The sequence below is a fragment of the Cricetulus griseus genome, assembly GCF_003668045.3.
Source record: "Cricetulus griseus strain 17A/GY chromosome 1 unlocalized genomic scaffold, alternate assembly CriGri-PICRH-1.0 chr1_0, whole genome shotgun sequence".
In the NCBI taxonomy this organism is placed as follows: domain Eukaryota; kingdom Metazoa; phylum Chordata; class Mammalia; order Rodentia; family Cricetidae; genus Cricetulus; species Cricetulus griseus.
The window spans coordinates 139,896,986-139,922,067 of NW_023276806.1; the positions used below are offsets into that span (position 1 = coordinate 139,896,986).

Genomic DNA, 25,082 nt, shown 5'->3' on the forward strand with positions numbered 1-25,082 from the left:
TTTCTAGGCATTTTGTTTTCTTTGTAACTGTTGTGAATGGCATTCTGTCCATTATTTTCTTTTTAGAAGTTTTCTTATGATACACAAAAATCTTTTGATTTTTTTTTTAATGCTGACTTTGCATCCAGCAATTTTACTGAGTTTTTTTCATCAGTTCTAACTGTCTTCTGTGGACTCTGTAGGGTTTTTAAATAGGTAAAGTCATATCCACAAATGGTGATAATTTAACTTTCATACTACTTGTGTGGTTTTTCCTTTTATTTCTTCCTTTTGATAACTAGTTCTGAGTAAGACTTCTGATACTGTGTTGTATGAAGGTAGTGGGACTAGACATCTTTGTCTTGGTCTAGATTAGTAGTTCTGGGTCTTGACCCCTTTTGAGAGTTGAATGGCCTTTTCACAGGGGTTACCCAAGACCATCAGAAAACATAGATATTTATATTACAGTTTCTTATAGTAGCAAAATTACAGTTATAAAGTGGCAATGGAAATGATTTTATGGTTGGGGGTCATCACAGCATGAGGAACTGTATTAAAGAGTTACAACATTAGGAAGGTTGAGAACCACTGCTCTATATCTTAAGGGAAAGTTCAGCTTTTTTCTCTTTCAGTATTATGTTGGCCAAATGTTCTTTATATATGGCTTTTATTATGCTTCCATATCCAATTTGTCTACTTTTTTTTTTTTTAAACATGAGCAGAGGTTGAATGGCACTTGATGCTTTTTCTGTATCATGGAGATCTTATACACAGATTTGCATTATTAACTGTCCTAGCATCCACAAGGTAAACCCTCTGGCCATGATGAATGGTCTTGTTGGGTTAGCATTGCTAGTGTTCTGCTGAGAAGTTTTGCGTCTATGTTCATTAGAGATAGTAGTCTATAATTTCCCCTCCTTTGTTGTATCCTTATCTGGCTTTGGTATCAGGGTAGTACTGCCCTTGCAAAATGCTTTTGGAAGAATTCTCTCCTCTTCTGGTTTTAGTTTGAGAAGAGCTGATTTTTACTTCTTCCTGGCTGGTTTGAGGGGCTCCCAAGAGACTGAACACAGATGAGGAATCAGCAGAGATCCACAGAGGCAGAAAACTTCAGCTCTAGCTCTCCACTAGGTTAAGGCAGGCCCTCATGGACTGGCTGAGGGACAAGGCAGTGGTAGGAAGCATGGTTACTGCTCCATGGTGCCCATTTGAAGTCCTGGAGCGAGAGTCCACAAAAGTTGGAGGGAGCAGAAGAGGAGAGAAACGGGTCCAGAGGTTGAAAGGGAAGAATTTCTCTCCCTGAAGAATCTAAAAAGTATGTTGTCACTTCCTGACATCTTATTTTAATCCCAGTTCTGACTTTGAAGACTAAACGCTAATACATGTGCACTGTTGTAAAACCACCACCTCTGTAGCAAAATGGGCTTCAGCAATAATAAACTGAAAGCACAGGTTTTAATGACAAATCAGAATTGGAGTGTGGTGTGCTAAAGCCTATGTGGACTGGCTGGCTGATGTGAAAGCGTGAAGTCAGGATGAACGTGACTACCGTGTCAAGAGCCATGCATCTTCTCCCAGCATAGCCTGGATCTCTTCCCTTCAGCATCTACACCGTGGCAGACATCTATACCAAGGAGATAGCTGGTCCAAGACACAACGTTGTGTTAATTACCTGTTCGGCCTTCAGCCTGGGCTTCCTTGCTAAAGAGGCCTCCGCTAACGGTTAGGATGTGCATCTTGTATTTCTTGCCTGGAGTTAGATCTTCAAATTTGTGCTGCTTAGTGGTAGCCAGCTCTGACGTGTTGCTGAGAAGAACCCCATTCTCATTTAGAAGCAGGATATCGTATCTCTCTGCCACACCAATGGCCTTCTGCCAACTTAGCGTTAAAGAGTTACTGCTGTAGGCATTGTCTGCAACAACTCCCTGGACAGGCGCGGGAACTACAGAGAAAAAAAGAGAGGCAAGAAAACTCAGACATGACCATTTAGGGCAAAATACTCAATTGAGGAAAACTTCTCCAGAACCAAAGTGCACAACTATGCATTTCTTCCTTAAAAATAATTTTGAAAAAAAATGAAATTTTGAAAAGTGCATAGTTCTGAAGACTTCTGTCTGTAAATAAAATTGGAAACATCTTTTGAAAAGTGTATATTTTCCCCGATCACATTTATTTTTTTTAAAAAAAACTATATTAAGAAAAAAAAAAAACCAAAGCAAAGATCAAAAATGTTCATGAAACTGCCATGAAATGTCCATACTTAGGTAGTTTTTAATTAGATTTAATCAGTTTGCAAAGTCTATTCATTCAGTGGTCCACTGTGGAGAACCATGGAGCACTTGTCTATCTGGGCCTTCACCAGCTATGGGCTCACCTGTCTGCCCGGGCGCGTCTAACTGGTTGCTCAGGGACCCACTGACAGAAGCTATGGCGATCCTGTACTTGGCTCCAGCCTCCAGCCTGTGGAAAGTGTACTCTGAGATATGCTTAGAGACTGTCTGTGACTGAACCTTCTCTTCCTGCCTGAATGCTGATACCACATAGGAGTCAACATCTCCACCACCAGGGGTCCAGGTTACCATCAATCTATCTGTGGCTCCATTGGCAGAAATGTGGATATTTTTGACAGCACTGGGAACTGAAAAAGAAAATAAATTTAAAAACCGTCACTTAAAAAGAAATGAACTGTGGGAATATTCAACTAAAGTTTTCAAGCTAGGCTGGGAATGTGGCTTACTGCTATCGTACTTGCTTATCATGCAAGGCCTTTGCTCCATCCCTAGTACATCCGATTTTCAATAGTTTATCATTTACTGAAAGAATAAATGTGGAAAAAATACTAATTTGCCTTTCTTCCCTCCCCCCCCCCCCAACTCTTCTGCTAGAATAGAGGTTAAGGGGAGAAGTTAAGTTCAGGTGAAGATCAAGGCCAATGAAGAGAAATGAAAACACTAGCCATATACTGAGGGGTGGTTAGATTGTCCCTATCCAAGACTTGCTTTTTTATTTACTAGCTATGTGATAATAGGCAAGTTATTTAACCTCTATAAATTTCTTCATAAGAGAAATGTCAATGGTGATAATAGTAATGGGTCATAGGTTTATAAAGACTGGACAGAATATGTTTTGCTGAGGGGCTGTCCCCCAATAAGCTGCCAACTTACATTATTAGCTAACTATGATAGCTCCTAAAAGAATTCTGAAGAGCAGACACCCCAGCAGAGTTATTTATTAAATATATAATATAATCTGTGTGTCCCAGAAGCATTCAGTGTTACTTCTCTGAAAGGATCCTTGCCACCTCCACATCCTAACATACTTTTCTTAATCCTGCCTTGGCAATGTCATTATCACTATCAGGACAACTTTATGCTTCTTGCAATCCCTCATTTCTCCAAGTCTTAATCTAAACACTTGCATTATCTAACATCTTAAACACATCTCTGTGTTCACTCTGGCTCAAGAACAGTACTTCAAATTACCCGTGAGGCCCTCAATGAAGGCTGACTGCTGAACATCGCCACTGATGGTCAGGACAAGGATTTTGTAATGGCGCCCTGGTGTGAGTGCGGTGAACCGATACTCAGTTGCAGTATTCACAAGGTGAATAGGAGGAAAGACCTTCATATCATTGAAGAGCAGCTGGACTTCATACTGGTCAACATCCCCATTGGCTAGTGACCAAGTCACATGGAGGTCCTCTGTGCTCCTATTTCGAAGTGTGAGATCCTTCACAGGCTCTGGGACTGGGGAGTGAAATAAAAAGATATTTCAGGAACGGGTCTGATCAAGTTTACCTACACAATCTGTGAATCACACTCAAGGAACTGCCAAGCATCTCTCTCCCCCTGAAAAAACCTTGAGTTACTTCATGCATAATTAAACAAGAAAATTTGAAAGCAACTACTTAAGTTGCGATTTTCCCCCCTGACATAAATCTCGTGTGCTGTATGTTGGTAGAATATAATCATAAAATGAGTTATGATCTCAATCAGAAGATAAAACAAGGTGTCTAGAATTTTAATGCCTCGGTGCAAGAAGACAGGGAAGAAAAATGAGATGCATGCTTTTCTTCCCCCCTCACTGTGCTTGCTTTCATCTACCAATAAATATTCTGTAATGACAGACTATTGCTTGGCTGAATGATGTAAGCCCAAGGTGAGAGTTATTGGGACTATAGTTGAGTAGTCAGGAAGTAGAGAAAACCCAGGGTTTCCATGAACTTACTCAATGACCTTCTAGTCTGGCCACCTGTACTTCTGATAACCCCCACCACTTACTTGTTCTCCCATTTTCTTGTTCACTAGCTTCATACTGTCCACTTTTGGTACTGACGGTGACACTGTACAGGCGTCCAGGGACTAGCTGAACAAATACACACTCATTTTCCAACTTGGGAATGCTTTTGGTTTGAATGAAGCTGTTTTTGTTTTTGATGGTGACTTCATAGTGATCAAAGTCCCCGGTGGCATGTACCCAGGACACCTTTAAGTAGTCACTCCTGGCAGAGTTGCTAACACTGACTCCCCGGACCTTGTCAGGAACTAGAAGAGAGAACAAACAAAGCTTTAGGGGTCCTGGGAGAGCAGTTAATCACAGATAACAACCTGAGACAATAAAACAAAGAGGCTAGTTTTTATCACTTGCATTTAAAAGAAAAATCTCCAAGTGGTGGTGGCACAAGTCTTTAATACTAGCACTTGGGAGGCAGAGGCAGGTGGATCTCTGTGAGTTCGAGGCCAGCCTGGTCTAAAGAGCAAGTTCCAGGACTGGCTCCATAGCTACTGGGAAACCCTGTTTCAAAAAACAGCCCCCCCCAAAAAAAAAAGAAAAAAGAAAAGAAAAAGAAAAAAATCTCAGACCTATACAGTGACAAAGGGGGATATAGTTATGTGACTTTAAATGATCTTTTAATGACATGATGAGTGAATTTTAATCTAATGTCAAACAGAATGTTTCTTATAAGGTAGAACATTAAAATAATAACTAGTAACTAATATGAAGGATGAAGCAGATACTAATGACCACGGATACCTCAGTGATTCAAGATACCAAGAATAGTCTAAAAAAATGGAAAGAAAAGAAAAGAAAAATGGAAAAGGAGGAAGCATGTATGAGTACATATATAAAGAGATGTTCTGAGTCACTATCCATGAAAGAAACTCAAACCCAGGCTCCAGTGCAATGATATTCTGTATTTCTTTGGCAAAATAGGAAACTGGACCCAGACAGTGATGGGAGAAGACATTTTTCATGTCCTTCCACAGAGGTCACATAATGGACTGTTGTGTGTACACAGTGAACTGTCACACCGTTCTCACAATTAATTTCTTACTGATTTGAAACACCGACATTCGGATCTCTTGCTTTTATTATTAAAATATGAACTGTGAGTGAATCTAAGTAACAAAATAATAACTTTGGAGATTCAAATCCCTGGAAGATCACATACTTATTATATACATAAAATGCCTTTTTATGTTAAAACAGCAAAGAAATTAAGGCCTTATTAAGATGGGGCCATACACAGGCAAAGCTATGCAAGGAAGAGATGAGCATGGTGAGTCAATGTTGGCTATCGTGGGATGGATTACTCAGGCATGAACCATATGATTGGACAAAGATTACTGTCAAAGTCCTAGCCTGCTTTTATTTTAGGCAGCAGTTTCTCATGCCATTTTAAATTCGTAAAAATTACTAGCTAGATGCCTAGAAAAAAATCAAAAGTGTCTATTGATGTGTGCTATTTTGAAGCAGGAATTATGACTAATGCTATTTTGTAAACCTGAGGTTCTTTCCAATAGATATATAAACAAATGATTCCATGGGCTGATGTTTTCCTTCTCCATGAATAGGAAAATGCATTTTACTAGGAACACTGAAAAATGAAGCAATTCTGATATTGAAGGATGGTCTGGTTTTCAATTTAGGACTGGATTTTGATTCAAAAATAAATTACAAGTTCTCTCTCTCGTGTGTGGGATATATATATGCACATGTCACATGGTGTATGAGCATGTGTGAGCAGTGCATGCATGCGTGTGTGTGTGTGTGTGTGTGTGTGTGTGTGTGTGTGTGTGTGTGTGTGTGTGTGCTTGAGCAAACATAGATGTTAGAGACTGACATCTTCCTTGATTGTTCTCCACCTTTTTTTTTTGATAGAGGGGTCACTCACTGAACTTAGAGCTGGTTGGGCTGGCTGGCCAGTTAGCTCTTATCTGCTTGTCTCAGCCTTCCCCAGCACAGGCCCAAAGTTCTACTGTCACAGATGTGTGGTACCATGTCAAGTTTTTCTGTGGGTGCTGGAGGTACAAACTCAGGTCCTCATGGTCTCGTAGCAGCCATTTTGCTGCCTGAGTTATCTCCTCGGCTCCAATGTCTGTTCCTGTTTGAATAGAACCAGACATGGATATTCACAGGAAGAAGCCTTGACAAGAGGCCTGTACTTGATCCAGAGCACCAAGCCTCTCTTCCAATTAGCTGTCTTTTTTAGCTCTTTTGAACACCTCTAGGCCTGTAGGAGTTTGGTTTACGTCACAGGATGTCTGCTCCGGCATATGCCAAGTGCATGTCCTTTTCTTTTACTTTCTCCCAAATCATAAAATAGCCAGAAATCCATCATTTTAGCACTTAAACTCTATTTTTTTCATGATGCTTTTATACAAGTTGTATTAATATCTTCTGCTGAATTGTATTTGCTGATCAATTTTATTTTGGAACCTTGTACACCACATGTCTGGAACAAAGACAGGGCTTTACCTGAGACTGATTACAGTTCTGTTAGCATTTAGCCACCACAGAGATGAGAAATTCTGAAATGGCACTGTATTCATGGACTAAGAATGGTGGGTGGTCTTGGCAATTTACTGAAGCATGATGCTAAGGCAATAAAGAGCTCTACAGGTGGAACTGCAAGTCATTTGTGAGAACCACTTTAACGCATGTCGAAAGGACATGACACAGGGTTAGAAGTGTTAGTATTCAGGCATCTGTACTGGCTTGTCCTTGGGGTTCTGACAGGATACTCCCTCAGTTGTAGCCAAAAGAGCACCACCTGTGCACATTCACTATGTTCCCTTTTAAAAGGGCCCTGCCCACCTCCCCTCTTTCTCTCTCTTTCTCTTCCTCTGTCTGTTCCTCTCTCTCTTTCTCTGCTCCTCTTTCCTCTCTCCTGCTGCTCCTGTCCCCAGAGGCCAGTCTCCCCTTTCCCTTTTTTTATGATCCCTTTCCCTAATAAATGCCCCCTCTGCTTGAACCCTGTCTCATGGTGCATGACATCTTTTTCTCTCAAGCTGCTTTTCTTAAAGAAGCAAGAAGCATTGGTCTGTTGGCCCAAATGGAGAAGAGCATTAGGAAAGTTAAAGTGCCTTGGGACAGCCAGTCCAAATCAGCCCCACAACAAGGAAGACACGAGACTCCTGTTAGAGTCCTTGGCCTCTGTCAGTCATGCACCAAATCCAAGTTCACGCTGTTGAAAGAGTCAAGATGCTGCGTTGAGCAGAAAATAGCTTTTCTCAAATTGGAGAAAATCTTGCAATACTAGAGTCATGTGGATAGAGAAGGCTAATGACGTGGGTGGACAGGAAGTCACAGATTGGTAGTTAGGAAACATAGCCTTAATTCCTAGTCAGTTTTAGGCTCCAAGTTGATCACTATGATGCTCTGACATAACATTGCTCTGGGAGTAAAAGTGGGCTTTTCAGGTCTAAGTCACAATGGTAATTATCAGTGTAATTAAACTGTAGGTTATTTGATGGCAGAGAAAATCTCTGGTCCAGATTAGTGCTTCTAAGTCTGTTCTGATATAACAGTTGAACTTTGCCACAGTTCAGACATGTGACCTTGGAAAAGCCATATTTTGTTTCTGGGATTTTCATGACCTCCAAATGAGAAGCTCAAAGGACTGTTTCAATGCTAGCATTCTGTAACAATGCAAACAGGTGGCTCTTAATTGAGAACAGAGGGCACAAGGTCTATGAGCTTGAAAGCCGTGCGCTTTCTCCTCAAAGACTTAGGGGCTGCAGTGATGGTTAAGAGGACAAGAGTTGTTAGTGCTTACAGAGGACCCGAATTTGGTTCCCTGCACCCACACCAGCTGGCTCAGAACCACCAGAAACTCCAGCTCCAGGGGATGTGACACCTTCTTCTAGATTTCATGAACACCTGCACTCACGTGCATATATCGACACAAAGACACACATAATTAAAATATACTAAAAGGAAATATAAAAAGAAATTGCCAACCCTTTCTTACTCCTTACAACTTTATGGGTTACCATGTTTCTAGAGTCTCCCTATGGGCAATCAGGTAGAAACCCTCAATTCTGAGTACTCATCAGCCGGGAAGTTACCAAGTTCCTACTTAGCCCTAGCATCTAGGTTCGACAACAGGATGGTGTCATTGTCTCAGGTGATCATGGACAAAGAACAGTTTCAGGTACAAGAGTAAACCCAGAGCTACGTGGGTCATGGGAAAGACTTGACCAAATGGCAGACTGAGCTTGACATTTCAGATGTAAACCCCAGAAAGTGTGAATGCATTGGGAAAAATGGTGGCTGTCTGTATTTAGTTCCTTCTGGCACATGAAAGACCTAGTTTTCATCTGGTAAGAATTTTGCTCCCTGGTCTAAGAACTATAAAGGGTACCATTTTTACCTTGTGTGCAAGGGAGGCACAGTAGTCTTGACAGTCACATATTTTGGGAATAAAACTATAGAGCCCAGGGCTTTGTAGGCTCTGGAATGAATCAGGCCTAAGTTTAAGACCAAGATAGAAAACTTCCTGGCTGCTCTACGACAGTAACAGTCAGGCACATAACACTTGGTTCCTAATCTGTAAAATAGGAACAATAATGACTATTTCAAAACGGACTGTGTAAGATTTAATTAGTATATCTGAACCCATGTTCCAGTAACTAAAGAGCACTCCCTAAACAGAAATATTTGTTGTCCTATTTAAATATATTAATTCTAGCTATGAAAGCTAGGGCAGTCTTCCTGTAAATGTAACATCTGCTCACCTATTGAATTCTTTTCAGTTAAAATGGAAAGACTCCAGACTAATTTTGCAATGCAAACTGCTTTTTGTCTAGGATCACTACAGGTCCATGATGCTAAGAGCCACACAGCTGGCCTGTCTCTGTAACACCTGGTACCCTCATAATCCTTACCTGTCCGTTCTTCACCAAAGGAGTGGCTTGCATAATTGCCACTCCTGGTGGTTATGGTCACGTTGTAGAGGCGCCCTGGGGTGAGAGAGCTGAAGGAACACTCGATGACAGACTTGGCGATCATGAGGGACTGAACCACCTTGCCATCGTGGGAGAGGGTCACCACATAGTTATCCACGTCTCCAGGCGCTGGCAGCCAGGAAACACTGAGGTAATCGTTACGGCCAGAATTGTTGACTGTTACTCCACTCACACTGGAAGGGACTGTAAGTTCAAACAAGGAGGAAGAATTGTTAAAGAAAACAGAATCAGAAGTTTGAGTTAACATTTGTGCTCAATAAAAACTGTGGACTGGGAGATCTGAGCTCATCATGAAGGAAGTCAAGGAGGTACCGGGATGTCTAGTGGCTTTGGGAAGACAAACTGTCTTTCACCAAAAGGCTAATGAAAAACAAAACAAACACCACAAAGAGGCGTTTTACACACCTCATAACCCAAGCATGCCGCCACTGTGACTTTATGGGGTTTCTGTGTAGGGAGTGTTTCAGGGGGTATTTTATGGGAATATGCCCAGAGGGTCTTGGTAGGAAAGAGAACACAGATTTTTAAAAGTCTGAATGAATCACTTTGAACCTAACTTACTGAAGAACAAAAACAAACAAACAACAAATCAAAAACAAAGATACTTGAGGGTAAGGGAGAAAAATTCCTCTGATTTTCTGAAGAACTTAGACACTGGGTCACCTTTGACTTTCATGTCACCAAGGTTTTTTTTTTAATAAATTTTATTTAAATTAGAAACAATATTATTTTACATATCAATCCCAGTTCCCTTTTTCTCCCAACCTCCTCTGAAGAGATGAAGAAGATCACCAAGCTTTTTATTCCAGGAGAGTGTAATAGAAAACACATCTGGAGGCACTACTATCCCTTTGTAAAGCATTTTCTGCCCTCTAGTGGCCAGAATCCTAAAAGCACATCGTGGAAGCTGGGCAGAGAAATCTAGGGCTGAGAAAAAGCATCTTTGTGAGGTCGGCCATAATTATTGTTTGCTTGTATCAGTTAGAGATCAATGCCACAAACATTTACCAAGAAACTTGTATTTCCTGGTGTGTAAACATGGGACAGACACAGATGCCTTAAGTTACAAGTTGAAAACGAGAAATCAGTAATTGGGGTAGTGGATATGAAACTCAAATCTAGCACACAGTACTGCCTTTGGTAAAGGCAGACTGAACTCTTACAGTGTGCATGGACTGCACTGATGTTCTTGTCATGGGCTGTTTAACTTGTAACTTGGCCATTTTCACATAATTGTCAGGGCTACTGCATCACACACGAAAGGCAAGATTCGACTCAGTGAAGCCTGAGAGTCCTTGATCTATTATGCCCTGATTTTTATGAATGAAACCAAAGTCCATCTTACACACAATTGAGGAGGTGTGCAGGTGACATTTAGAAAAGATAGACTTATCAGGAGTTTTCCCAAAGGTGTAACTCTCTTGATTAAGGTGAAATAGATACAAAAGTTATTTGGTATTTCTCTAGAATGAACATTTCCTCAGGTTGGGATTAGATTGATCAAATATCTGATACTGTCAATTTTAGTTCCTACCATTTTATCTTGGCTGGGAAGGTTTTTGTGTGCCTGCTTCAACTCTGTGGAGGCTTGTGTGAGATGTAAGAAGACTTTTCAAAATTATTTGGACATTGAGAAATATATCAAGTATTTGAAGAAATGTTAATTATTATCATTATGGCTTTAGCCATTGGATTATTTTATTATAATGTGCTGTGTAAAAGCTACTAATCTAGAGAGTTTCTGAAATCCTTAGTCATTAGGTGTATACAATAATACCTCTAATTATTCAGAATTTTTGTTCTCAGAATTTTATAATTATCCTTCATAGACTTTTTCATCCACCTTAGGAATACTTCTTTTATACAACATGGACCAAATATTAATATTTCTGATTATGCTTAAAATACAGGAATAAAATGATTTATAAAGTCCCACTTATCCCAAATATTCACCAATTTCAAGTGATATCAGATACTATACTACTTTAGTACATTATAACGGGTTGCATAGTCTTTGTGGTATATTTATTAATATTGTGGTAATTTTTTTCTTTTGGTGGCACGGGGATTGAACCCAAGGTTTTGTGTATGTATAACAAATGCTGTATGTATCTTGAGGTACATCCCCAGCCTCTGTGGTGTTTAAAATAGAAATTAACCCAGGACAGAGTATGACTGGCTCATCAATTGCTTCCCTTTCCTCTTAAAACCCATTGAGACTGTATTTCTCAGCTTCCCCTAAAGTCAAATGTAACTAGCCACAGCCATGCAACAGATCTGTCCAGTGGAGTGTGGAAGCTACCTCTGCTTCCAGGACTCTCCCAGGCCATGTCCAACCTCTACCTTTATTCTCTGGAGAAGTGGAAAGAGCTGTGAGAATCCAGAGGAAGGAAACTGTTAGGTAGTAGGAGCCTGTATCCCTGCTTTATGCTTGGAGGAGAATCAATTGATAGAGTGTCTGGTCAGAAGTGACCACATTGCACAGTTGTGTGACAGGACACAAGTTGGTCTAAGTAGACGGATACAGGCTGCAGCGTATGGGAAGATGGATGCAAAGGCCATCTTAGCTCTTCAGTCCTCACCCCAATTGTAGTACACTGAATCGTGGTGCCAGTAACTCTTGCAAGAGAAGAAAGAGGGTATCAAGAAAAACATAGGTACCTTACTTATGCCTAGTGCCACAGAAAGAGAGCACTGGTACACCTCAGTGAATTTCTCCTAAGACCAAGAGACATGGGTTCAGTTTCTCAGCTGCTCCTCTATCCAATAAGTTAATTAAGTAGGTGAGACTGGTGATTTTGGAAAAAGATTTTTACATGACACCATAGCTGATACTTAGTATCCGAGTGTTGGGTTTATAGATAGAGAAATCTGAATCCAACTTATAATAATTATATAAAATTAAGAGGTCAAGGTTATTGACCTGATTCTGAGTCTAACTAAAGTTATCTAAGCTTCAACTGGGTTTGTATATTTTTCCCCTAAGAAACTAGAACATAATGTTACTACTTTTATGGGCTTTCAATGTATTATATAGAAATATTCCACTTCCTTTTTTTTTGTGCTGAGCTTCTCTGACACAGTAGCCACAATGATATTTGTTTTCTTGGCTCACGGTTTTATTTGTCAAAGAACACTGAAGGTCAGGAGCACTGTTTAGGTGTCATCAATGATGTTGCTTACAAAATACATATGTGACTTCCACAGGAGTGCAGCAGTGTTTTCCTGTAGTCCCAGCTATTGGAGAAGCTGAAGCAGGAAGACTGGTTTGAGCCAGAGAGTTCAGAGCCAGCCTGGGCAATGTAGCAAGACTCTATATATGCCACTTGAGAATTATAATCAACTCAATTTTGACCATATGATGTGGATATCTTCTTGCTTCTATGTCTTGGAAATAAGACTATATGCATGGAAGATATTACTTGTTTACTTTAACTGAAAAATAAAACAAGTTTAAAGGAAAACAACTCAAGTATAGGCTAAGTTCAGGCACCATGAACTTTTCTGGCTTTGACATGGCTATTGGAAATATAAGAAAGTTGAGTATTCTCCCTTGTCCTCATGCATCAGCCAGTTTCCATACCATGCACCTCTGGGTGGTACGGAAACCTGGCTTTTAGGAAGGAAACAGAGAAGCCTGATTTTAGAATGTGTTAAAACCTTCCTGTTGGAAGCAGCTCCACGCACTGATGTATCTGGAAATTGCAAACACATATCTGCATTACTTACCTGTTCTTCCTTCGGCCACCACCTGTCGGGAAGAAATCCCTCCGCTCACCGTTGTCACCACCACCGAATAGAGGCTGCCGGATTTCAGAGTGTGGAAGCTGTATCTGCTGGTCTCACTGGAGACACTCTCGTTTTTGATGACCACATTTTCATGGATCAGTAAAACTTGGTAGAACTCTACATCTCCTAAGGCCTTGGTCCAGTTGGTGAACAGACTACTGGTCATCCCTTGGTTGGTGACATGCAAGTCAGTCACTTGGGCAGGAACTACAGGACAGTAGATAGAAGATAAAAGACCCGGTTATTCTTAGTCACCCCAAGGGAGTGTAAGAATGAGGGGTCAAAATGAAGACAAACTACAGTGCTAACTAACTGTAAAAAACCTGTTTTGCTTGTTTATGCCACAGGCTTTTCAGTCTGTTTCTTATGGCATACAGACACTTATTCCTCTATGGGGTTCAATCACTTTTACCAGCTGTTTATACAACAGTTTTCAATTAATCAAAACCAGTTAAGGTCTAATACTGAGATGATGATGCTTATTACTGGGCTTTGAAGTTTACATAACAAAGACTGCTACTTTAGACAGCCTTTTTATTTCATATGATTTTATCCATCCTTATTCTACAAGAACACAAAACCATGTAATCTACTAGCACCAATGACTGTTACAGGGTGGCAATGGGAAATTCCTTTAAGCTGATGGGTAGGTTATGGCCTAGCAAGTTGGTCATTTCCTTATAAGTATATTCTCCAAAGGGCTATGGTTTTGTTAATGAAAGTGCTATAATAATATAGGCTATATAATATATAAAATGGTAGCAATGGAAATTATAGTAAGTAGTGAGTGCCTACTGCCTTCCAGTTAGAGCCTGTAGTCCCAGCTACTTAATGGGGTGGCTGAAACAGAAGGGTCTCTTGAACCCAGGAATTTGAGGCTTGCCTGGGCAGCAACCCATCTCAAAACATAAGAAAAGAAATGTTTTAATTGCTCCAGAAGAGACCAACATTCCTTTGCAAAAATACTATATCACCTGACAATATGAGCAATAGGGGTGATGAGAATATTAGGGTATAAAACATTGCCTTGGGCTTTCATTTCCAGCCATATGCTAGACTATCACCATGAAAATTTATACCAATAAATGTGTCCCACATATTGAATGGAAAAAACAAATGGAACAATACATTGTCAAGAACGTAAGGCATTCTCAGAGGCTGATAAGTAACTGGTAGGTCATTGAAATACTGAAGCAAACCGTTGCCTTCCACATATGTTTCAGACATGAATTCATGTTTTGAATTTACAGTGCTGTGAGATCCCAGAGATGGTGAGGTAAAGTGTAAGACTTTCTCAGGCTGAGGAAGCTGGTGGCTAAGCCTACATAGAATGGCATCCTGAGAGTCTATTCCTTCTCTACGTCCCACACCACTGCAGCCTTCTTAGTATCTACAGGAGAAAACAATTTTCTTTTTCTTTTTTTTTTTTGTAGACTTTACAACTTAGTTTGTGCTGGGAAATGTCTCTGCCACAGATCTAAAACCCAAGCCTTCATGAGAATTCTTAACCTCCAGATAGTTCCCGTGTGTGTACAACTGGAATTCCCCAATGTGGGTGTTCAAAACCCCTAGGTCTGAGTTGCTAGCTGTCCTGGGTACATAGAAGAATCAAGTGGAAATTCTTCCTGAAATGTATCTTCAAACAAAGCCTTAGAGAATTCGCCACAAAATATGATTTCCAGGAAATATAAGCTTACAAGAGAGAGAGAGAGAGAGAGAGAGAGAGAGAGAGAGAGAGAGAGAGACTGTGTATGAGTGTAGTATACATTTAACTAAAGAGCAAAATAACATAGATAAGAGAAAACCAAAGAGAATTTTTAAAAGTGAAAAGATTTTATGAGCTGAAACAAACAGCTGAAGAAATCATGCAGACTGCAGGCCAGGAAGCAGACATGGAACTGTGAAGCTAGTGTGTCTCTGTGTTACAAATGGGGAATGGGAAGGAAGCAGGAGTCAATACTGGAGAGTTAATAGCTGACAATTTCCAGGAATGAGAAAAGGCAGTAATCCGAAAGAACAGAAATTCCAACAAATGTCAGGTAAATGAGCAAAAGGATTTCTGTATGCAGATCCACAGAGGTAAACGTGTGTGTGTGTGTGTGTGTGTGTGTGTGTGTGTGTGTGTGTGTGTGTAGGGGGGGTGGTTTAGAGCAGCCACATTAAACACACTTCTCATGGGAAAGTAAGAATTAGGTGGAAAGCCTGATTTTTAACAGAGACAATAAGTACCAGAGAAATGAGAAAAATACATTCAGTGTCCTGATAGAAAATACCTTCCAGCACAAGACAAAAGCATAGGGAACTGCTTTGCAAGACTGAGAGCTACATAAAGACACACCCAGAAAAAAAAGTGGAGAGAGTTTGTCCTTAGGAATTTTCAATGAAGAATTTAAAGGCCATCCCTCAGGATAAAGGACAACCTCTCCCTTGGAACGAACCCAGGAAAGAAGGACAAACAGGTGGTTAAGTAGGAAGAAAATTGAATCAGAGCATGATTTTACAAAGTCATGCTTGGGAGGTACAGTTTACAAGGAGAAATGAAGGGGCTGGAGAGAGGGCTCAGCAGTTAAGAACACTTCCTGCTCTTGGCAAGGACCTGGATTTGTTTCCTAGCCTTCACAGGCTGACTCACAATTATCTGTACCTTAAGTTCCTGGGGACAGGACATTCTCTTCTAGCCTCTGGAGGCACCAGGCACACACGCAGTAGTACACATACATACATGCATGCAAACACTCATACATGCTAAAAAAAAAAAAAAAAAGAAAGTTGGAGACACAGAAGGGCAGTACAGAAAACCCAGAGCATATACACTGCTAATACCAGTCTTGGTAAGGATATTGCTTCCTGCATCACTGAGAAAATGTCAGTAATTCTCAGAGCAGGGCTCAGCATTGCATCTGCACCTGCTGTCATCAGTACTCAAGTCCTTTGTTTTCCCAGAGACACTGAATTATCCATTCTCCTTTCTAAAGCCAAATTTCTCATCGTGCTATAGATCCCATATGCCTCACTGGGTGGCAACCCTTTCCCCTTTCTTGACAATGTCAACACCTCCTTTCCTTTAGCTATCAGAATGAATGTCGAGTATCCTGCTTCTTTAAGAATTAAAAAGAATACTTTCTACCATACTTCCTATTCTCAGCAGTGCCCCATTTTGCTGTTCTCTTTTGCAACAAAACTTCATGGCAAGGTTATTCTCTACTGTATTCCAATTAGTAGAACACACCCAAGCAAAAGAAGAAACTTGGTGAAACAGAAAGTACAATAAAAAAGGATCTTTATGTCTTGCCAAGTACATAATAGGCATTGCAGGCCCTTACTGGACATTTGCAATTTTCAGTGGATAGACTATCGTAAAATGTAGAAACTGCAAATATTATTACCTGTTCTCCCTTTTGTTGAGGACGACTGTTTTAAATCTCCACTCATACTGGTGATGGTAGCCTTGTAATTTCGTCCGGGGATCAGGTCCATAAAGGTGAAGTCTTTGGCATCTTTGGAGAGTGATTTGTGGATGACTAAGAGGTCTCTGTCAGTCAGTGAAATGATGTATTTCTCCCATTCACCTAAAGGGGCCTGCCACGTGATACCCAGTGATGTTTCATTAGCATGTTTGACACGAAGCTGCAGGACAGCCAGGGGTACTGAGGAAAAATCAATTGAGATGTGGGGTCATTGATCCAGTCCCAACTGTTATTTTTTAGAGACCATCTATCTGTTTAGCTCTGCAGGTGTGGGGTGGACTCTTAACTGCCCGGTCATCTCTCCAGCCCCAAGACTTCCTCTCTTCTCCTTGTTTTGGAAACCATTAAACAAAATCCTGTGACCACAGAACTCTGACGGATAGACTGTGCTTGAGTATTTAAGTGGAGTGAGAAGTATTTGCTACTCTCAAAGCTTAGAAAGACCAAGTGCACCTCCCTTTATTTCTGAGGGGACCCTGCTGTGTCATGAAGAGGAAGTAACTGCTAAGTAACAATGATAGTCTTAGCAAGGGTAGCCTTTACCTTAAGAGACTCTTAACTCCTTCTACTTCTTTAAAAGATGTTATTACTATAATTTCTAGAAGACATTGCTAACAGCAAAATATTGGTCCCACAAAAAAACAGGGAGACCAAATTTTAGAAGAGTCAATTGTATAAAACTACATACAGTTGGATTTGAAATTTTCTGTCGTTCCATGGTAATGGATCACCGAATCTTTCTTCACTAGTGAGAAGAAACCATTGATGGTTTGTGTCAAAGCCTACCTCAAGCTATTTTAATCATCTGGAAGTGTGGTTTTAAAAAAGACCCCTTGGCTCTTCCTCTTTTTCTGTGTCCCAAGGTGGCCTGTAAGAACGGTTTGCTGTTGTCTGATATTTGATTGCATTCTGGCAATAAAGTTCGCTTTGAGTCAAACAGCAGAGTTAGCCATTAACTGACCAAAATTAACCGTAGAGGTTTTGGAGGACTGGGGACAGGAAGCAGTAAAGCGGGAATTGAGAGAAGATCTTAGCCCGGTTGGATGGAGGAGCGGGAGAGATAGGTGGTCACTGATGGTTTTCCCACAGCTTCTCTGATCATTCAGGTTCTTGCCCCGATAGCTGACTCCCAATTTTTTTTATTGATAAAGAGTAATTAGATAAATCTTTCACCCATTTGCTACTTTAACAAACCAGAAAATCTTGGAAAAAAGATCATATGAATCAAGGGGTTTAATTTTTTTTGCATTCACTCTAAGGACATCTGCAAAACTCAGGTCATCAAGGGCATGTGTTCCTGAAAAAAAGAAAATCATCAAGTATCTGAAAGATGTCACTTTAAGGAATCAGTGTGAGCCATTACAGCTGTACAAGTATGTGGGGTCCAGGCCAAACAATGGGGCAGGACATTGGGTCAGTGGCCCCAGAAGAGTGTTGAATTGCTTTGAAGCTCCTGTTTAGAAATGCAGAGTGAGAGTCAGTTAGGGGTTTTGCTGTGGATTCCAGCAAGCACTAAGGATGTTCTGCACATATGCAGTGCTCAGAGTGTGATTTCTGAGTGCCCCAGCTACATGGACATGAACTTTATCGGGAAATAGCAAACTGTTTCTAAACCAGGAGACAGGGCTGCACAGAAGAAACTGAAGAAAGTATATTATAATCTGCAAGCAAGTTAGCATGAAATAAGTAGTGAAATCAAAGTAAGGGGTTGCTCTCCAAAGAATTGTGCCAATGAGGCTGGACTCTACTGTTTATTCATCTTACATTTCCAGATTTTCTTGAAGTGATTGGCAAAATGTTGGGGATGACAAGGACACACGTCCTGTGAGTAGTTGGAGTGTCTTGCTTATGCTGGCTATGTCTTTGATTATTATCCATCAGACATATTAACCTTTGGAAAAGGAGAGGATCACTGAAAGATACAGTTGTCAAGTTAAGTGGCTGTCACAATTACCCTGTTTGGTATTCTTCTCATAAGAACACTGAATTGGTGTAGTTATTTCTTTAGCAGGCAAGACTAAGAGAGAGGAATTTTACTCTAAGTGTGGGTTACTCTGCATCCCAAGGATCTTCATAGGAATGTTGAACTTGGAAGCATAATGTCATAATGTTGAAAGTTGAGAAGACAGGTTTTGGGGTGTTTATGATCTGCCAAAGAAATCACAATGTAATGGTGACAATGAAATGATCAAGATCCATGTGTCCTAACTCCCCCTTTCCTGTCATCCTAATGTATCCCCCTCTGCGTCAGTCATCCTACCCAGGTGCCTGAAATCCTCGGATTAGTCACTATTAGGACAAGACATATTTTGAAACATGGGTCTTTATTCTCAGGTTGTGTCTCTCCTATTGTTTTGGTATTTGAAATTCTCTTCTTGGGGTTGGAGAGCTGGCTCAGTGGTTAAGAGTGCTTGGAGATCTTGTACAGGACCTGGGTTCAGTTCCCAGCACTCAGGTTTGGCAGCTTACAAGTTCCTTTAACTATGGCTCTTTGGGGTTCCCTCCCCTCTACTGGGCTCAGGTGTAATACCATCCCCACCCTGCTCCACCATCACAAAAATCATAAAAACTCGTCTTTAATTCTTTCATGAAATAATGGAGTTGCCAGTGGAAAGGAGGCTGGATGTCCAAATTTGACAAAATTAAATGTTTGAATCTCTGTTAACCTTATAATACCTCACCATGAGGGAGTACAGAAATACAATGTCTGGTTATGTGAGACGGGAATGGATTAAATTCTGCCAATCATGAACCCCTTCGTGTTTGTTTACCTGTCCTGCCTTGGCAGCGCTCAGAATTCCTCAGGTTTCCACTCTCAACAACGACTTCTACCTCGTACTCTCTTCCTGGTATGAGCTTCACAGCATCCATGACATAGTGTGTTTCCTCCTTTCCCACGGTGGTGTTGAGCAGCACCAAGGATTCATTAAAGAGCAGGACACGATAATGCTCCCAGTCTCCAGCAGGGGGCGTCCAGTTCACTGCGAAGGACTTCATCCAAATCTCATTGTAAGAAACCAGATTCCTCACCTTTTCTGGAACTAAACGAAGAAAGAAAGTGTTGAAAACAACAACAACAACAACAAAAAATAAGAACACTCATGGGAAGCAATGCATAAGGAACACATTGTCTGCTGTTGTGCACATTTGTATTCCCTCCAGATATCTGTATACCTCAGGGGAGTACTCTTTTTTCATTTTGAAGACATTCAAGAAACGCATGCGAAAATCATTTCAGTAACATGACAGATATGCACTCTCTTGCAACACTGTTTGTCTGTCAGCCCTGGAGATCACACTGACATTGCATCTCATGTTGGTGACACTGACCAATGTCACAATTTGAAAAGGCTACTGGATGTTGTGGTCATGAAACATTCCTAGTGTTTTTCATTCCAACCAGCACTATGGCTGTAGGCATGTTTAGAGCTAACACTCAGAGTCTCTTCAGAAAATAACCAAATGAAACCCTGGGTCCTTCATTTATATCCATGTCTCTTCAGTCTAGACTTGTTCTCCTCCTAGACCAACCCTTGACTTCTCCCTGCAGCCACCCTCTCCCCTTTATCATGCTCAGGGGTGTGTGCTGCAGGACTGTATCTCCTGAGCTCCTCCCACGTCTGAGCCTCTGTTCCTGTCATTCATTGTCACAGGTACTCCTTCATTCTTCCTTTATTTACACTTTCTAGGTTCTACTGCAAGGTCCTTTCCGCTAAGCATCTACTGGTCTTCTAAAGGGGAATGTTGTTCTTGGTCACTTTTGTACATACTTGAGACCTCTAATGGCACTGAGATTGAACTCAAATTGAACCACCTGGTTTAAAGCCAAGCTCCAGAACTTTCTGGGCAGATGACCATGAACGAGTTATTTAATTATTCCAGTTTGTCTGTACAATGTCTGTACTAACAGTGTAGCTCAGAGCTTACGTTTTTCTTGCAATAAGTAAATGAAATAGATGTGAAGTGTTTATATGGGGTCTGACATGTGAAATTATTAATGTCATTAGCATTTCTAAAGGGTTCTATTCTTGGTGTGTGTGTGTGTGAGCGCGCGCGTGCGTGTTTGGTTAAAATGCAATATCTATTAAGCAAAGGTTGGTTAAAATAAAAACCTTTATTGAACTACATAAATGACCCTAGAACTATCCTATTTTCATTTAGGGAAATACAAAACAAGCCACCAAATGGGTTTGCCCACAGGGTGTACTTCTCAGAACCTTGTCTTAAAAGCAATAGTACATCATAACCACCTTAAGAGTGTCCAAGGTTCGTAATCCAGTAATTTATTTAAATAAAGAACAAGATAACTGTTCAGCAACATAAATTAATAAAATTATTTATGGTAGAACCATAATTAAGTGCTAACTTGGCCTTATTATAAGAACGAAGCAGAAATGTTCTTTATTGACATCTCTAATGACATCAATGCTCTTGCATTTGTGCTACTTAGGTGATGTGGTAGGAGAAAGCAGAGTTCAGGGACAACATGCAGATCACATGGGAACCCAAGCACATTTGTTTAAATGATGAAATAAATGTATCTGCCGGGCGTTGGTGGTGCATGCCTTTAATCCCAGCACTCGGGAGGCAGAGGCAGATCTCTGTGAGTTCGAGGCCAGCCTGTTCTCCAGAGCGAATGCCGGGATAGGCTCCAAAGCTACACAGAGAAACCCTGTCTTGAAAAACCAAAAAAAAAAAAAAAAAAAAAAGAAAAAAGAAGAAAAAAGAAGAAATAAATATATGCAATAACCTTCTAATTTACTCTGCACTGGGCTTTTATTTTATAGGCATTCTTGGTCATAAGGACCTTACATCCAGGTGGGAAAAGAAGTTTCCTTCTACATGATTTTGTCCTATTCTGAGATATATCTGAGGATAATTGAGGCAACCAAAGACTATTTTGGAGGCTGACTTACTTACCTGTTCTGCCCATTGCCATCTTCTGCGCAGATAGTTCACCAGAGATGCAGCTGATGGTAACTTGGTAAAGCCGTCCAGGAACTAAGTCTTTAAATTGAGTTTCAGTAACACGAGGCACTAATGTTTTGGATTCCTTGATGGTCCCTTGGTGAGACAGGGTAATATTGTAGGAATCTACATCTCCAAGAGGTTTTTGCCACTTGACTTTTAAAGAGGTTGAACTGGCATCATTTGTCACTTTCAGATTTGAAACTTCCATGGGAGCTAATTAGTAACAAACGGAAAAGAGATATTATTCCTCAGCCCTTGCCCTCCCTATGGCCACATTTTGACCTAAACTTTAATGTCTGCAGACATCAAGAGACAAAACAATACTGAAAATCCAAGAACAACCATGCTGTGGCAAGAGCACCATCTTGCAATCAGGAGCCTGGATTCTGGCTGGGACTTGGCAAGCTGCCCACATAACACTGGATAGTTCTCTGTCAGTCTCGCTGTATATAGTTGCTTTCTTGATTAGAAGATTTTCTGGGATTCTTTAGATAGAATTCACAAAGACGTCTGCCATCTACTTAATTTCTTTGTGAGTGTGTTTGTGTGTTTATATATTTAATAATATCAAGTACACACTAAATAGGTTGATTAGTTGGTAGTTGTAAAAATGTGTGTTAAAATACTTTTTAAAAGGTTTTGTTTTCATGTGTATGCATATGTGTGCACATGTGTGTATTTGTGTGAATGTATGTCTCGTGTCCACGTGCCCACAGATGCTAGAAGAGGACATTAAATCTAAGTAGCTGGAGTTATAGGCAGTTGTGAGTTGCCCAAAGCAGTGCTAGAAACTAAACTCTGCAAGAGTAGCAAGCCCTCTTAACAGCTAAGCTATCTCTCAAACCACTAAAATGAATCTTATATTAAACCATGATAAAGAGCTGTGGTAATCTTCCATCAAAGGAAAACTATGACAAGAAATAAGCTTTGATGAATATTTTTCCCACCTTTTACAATGCTGTAACTATGCCTAATGGCATAATATAAATTAATAACTAAAAGAGTGATTATAGCACAGTGATTTCTTGCAGTATGCTCAGAAGTATAATTTGTTTGTTTTCTCTCTCAAACTGTCTTTGTCTCTGCCCCTCTGTCTGTCTGTCTGTCTCTCCTTATCTCTAGTCCAGGATGGCCTAGGACTTGCTTTATAATCAAGGCAGCCCTCAAACTTCTGATCCTCCTGTGTCAGCTTTCTGAGTGCTGGGATTGCATGTGTACATCTGGTCGTATTTGCTCTTGGTATTCACAAATATTTCTTAATACATCTTGTGCATTATTTTCTTAGGAACATCAGCATATTTTTTGGAGTGTATTATAAAAGAATATGTGAATATGTGAATATGTAGAAGTCCTCAGTATCTTGTACCTCAGTCTCCTATAGTTCCATATATTCTCCCCACTAGAACAATTTCAAAGATACTACCCATTTTACAGTTTATTTTAAAATGAGATAATTCACAAAGAGACGTTTTCAACACATTATACTAATTAGGGGCATTTGAATGTGAGTTTCATGAGAACTCTGACATTGTCTAACTTGAATGGTAGTAACCAGCAATTCTTGGCATATACCTAACACATGGTAAATATTGGTTAAATGAATCAGTGAATGAACAATTCATTAATAAGTAGCACCAATTAGCTTTTTCAGTGTAGGTTGGGCTGTGTGATCAGGTCCCACATCATATTTTCTTGGTTAGAGGGTTTTGAAAATGACTGACATACAAGGACGCATGACACTAGGAAAAGCACCCCCAACTCAATGTGGGTGATCACAAAGATAATAAATGCCTATTTATGAGCCAGAAGTAGGGAGCCTTATGCATGTATTAAATAGAGAAATTTGAACCATATCAGCAAATAACCTTGTCTGCTGCAAAATGCTGCCAAGGGATAGCTTCAACTTTAGCATAAAAGAGAATCATTTTTCTTCAATAAAATGGATACATGTTAAAGTCTTTCTATAACTCATATGAATTTCAGCTTGTCCTACATGACCATTATCCAAATAACAAACCTGATTTAAACTCAATTTGAGCCTTTCTCTTGTTTAGCTGAAGAAGAGGGACATACCCGTCCTCACTAGTTTCCACTTGTAGTTTTGTAGTCCCGAGGCCATGGTGACAATAGTGAGGTTGTAGAGGTGTCCAGGGGTCAGTCCATAGAAAGTATAAGAAGTGTCATGCTTGTCCACATTCCTGTCTTGAACTAAGATCCCTTTATCCACGAGCATCAGCCTGTATTGTTCCACATTCCCAGAACCACGAGACCAGGAAATTAGGAGAGAATTAGGATTGGGGGAAATGCCAATATCTTTCACTGGAGATGGCACTAGTGGGATAAAAACACATATCCACAAGGTCATTCATAATCCCGTTGTAGAAGACATAGACATAGTTCTTTAATTTACACATTTATTTATAGTTCTCTTTATATTTTAACTTGTATAGCAATAACTAGTAATGTTCCTCTTGAGAGGTCGCTGGAACCTTCACTAACCGCCTTTCTAAAGTTCACAGACTTTAAGGGCTAAAGGGACATCAGACATTGCCTGTTTTCTCTCCTGCTTTATGGAGATTAAGGTAAGTGTGGCCAGTGTAGTGTTGCCAATATCAATAAACAGGGGAGATAAAGGAACAAACTGTAGGAGATGAAACATGGAAAGAGATAGAACAACCAGAAAAGTGAGAGGAGAGCAAGTTGCAAGAAAGCTATCCACTTTCTGGGAGTAATATCATGGCACATGAGACACTAGATAAATTCATTTTCACTATATCCAGGAAACAAAAACGTATTTTAAATGCAGGAGTGTTTAGAAGACATCATGACTTGATGTTATGAGAATATACAAAAGAGGAAAAATACGTTGTAACACAAGTTTGGAAAAAATGAGGGAGAAAAATCTCATTTTCATGGATTTGAACTAGATAGACATGAAGGGAGTGTCTATTTTAAATAAGAGAAAACTCTGTTTTCAGAGAAACGTTGTGACTTGTTCAAAATCACCTAGCCAAGTAGAAGCACACTCACACCCCCTATGCTCAGTCCAGTCTCCTCTCTGTATCATAACCTTCTTTTAAAAAATTATTTATTCACTCATGATGGGTGGCATATTCCTGTTTCCTTCGATAACATATCATTCTGAAGGAGCCATAGAGGGCTGGGGAGTGTTTGCCTAGCATGCCGGGGTCTCTGGGGTTTTATCTCCAGCACCATCAAAAAGAAGAAAAAGAAGAAATGAGATATTGCAGACTATTAACCACAGACAATACAGATCTTACCTGTTGAACCATTGGTATACATGGGAAAGGAACGTTTTTCTCCAGAAACAGCTGTGATGGCGAATTTGTAATTATTACCAGCAGTGAGATTCAAAAAAGTGTATTGGCTCCATGTGGTGCTTTCTTGAGCTTGGACCTCTTGTATCTTTTGATTGTTATCATCAAACAGTTGCACCTCATACCAGGTGACTTTCCCAGAAGAAGGCGTCCACCGCACCTGCAGGGTGGTTGAAGATGTCCTCTCGGGGTTGACTTCAAACCTAGCAGGAGGTAAGGGATCTGCAAGGCAAACACCATCAAAGAGAAGGCAGCATGAGGGCTTTGAAAATAACTGTTTATGCTGC

At 40.3% G+C, this 25,082-nt stretch overlaps 1 protein-coding gene across 1 annotated transcript in view; it reads right to left on the minus strand.

Annotated features, from left to right (window-relative positions):
• Ptprb (protein tyrosine phosphatase receptor type B) overlaps positions 1 to 25,082 on the minus strand; it is a 96,087-nt gene that overhangs the window by 30,591 nt on the left and 40,414 nt on the right. The window contains exons 5-15 of the mRNA XM_035451360.1: positions 24,739 to 25,017; positions 23,531 to 23,788; positions 21,407 to 21,670; positions 19,258 to 19,527; positions 16,406 to 16,666; positions 12,960 to 13,226; positions 9,150 to 9,413; positions 4,260 to 4,523; positions 3,462 to 3,725; positions 2,354 to 2,617; positions 1,652 to 1,921 (exon numbers count right to left, since the gene is read on the minus strand). Of these exons, the coding sequence (XP_035307251.1) occupies positions 1,652 to 1,921; positions 2,354 to 2,617; positions 3,462 to 3,725; positions 4,260 to 4,523; positions 9,150 to 9,413; positions 12,960 to 13,226; positions 16,406 to 16,666; positions 19,258 to 19,527; positions 21,407 to 21,670; positions 23,531 to 23,788; positions 24,739 to 25,017 (2,925 nt within the window). The remainder of the gene's footprint in view (positions 1 to 1,651; positions 1,922 to 2,353; positions 2,618 to 3,461; positions 3,726 to 4,259; positions 4,524 to 9,149; positions 9,414 to 12,959; positions 13,227 to 16,405; positions 16,667 to 19,257; positions 19,528 to 21,406; positions 21,671 to 23,530; positions 23,789 to 24,738; positions 25,018 to 25,082) is intronic.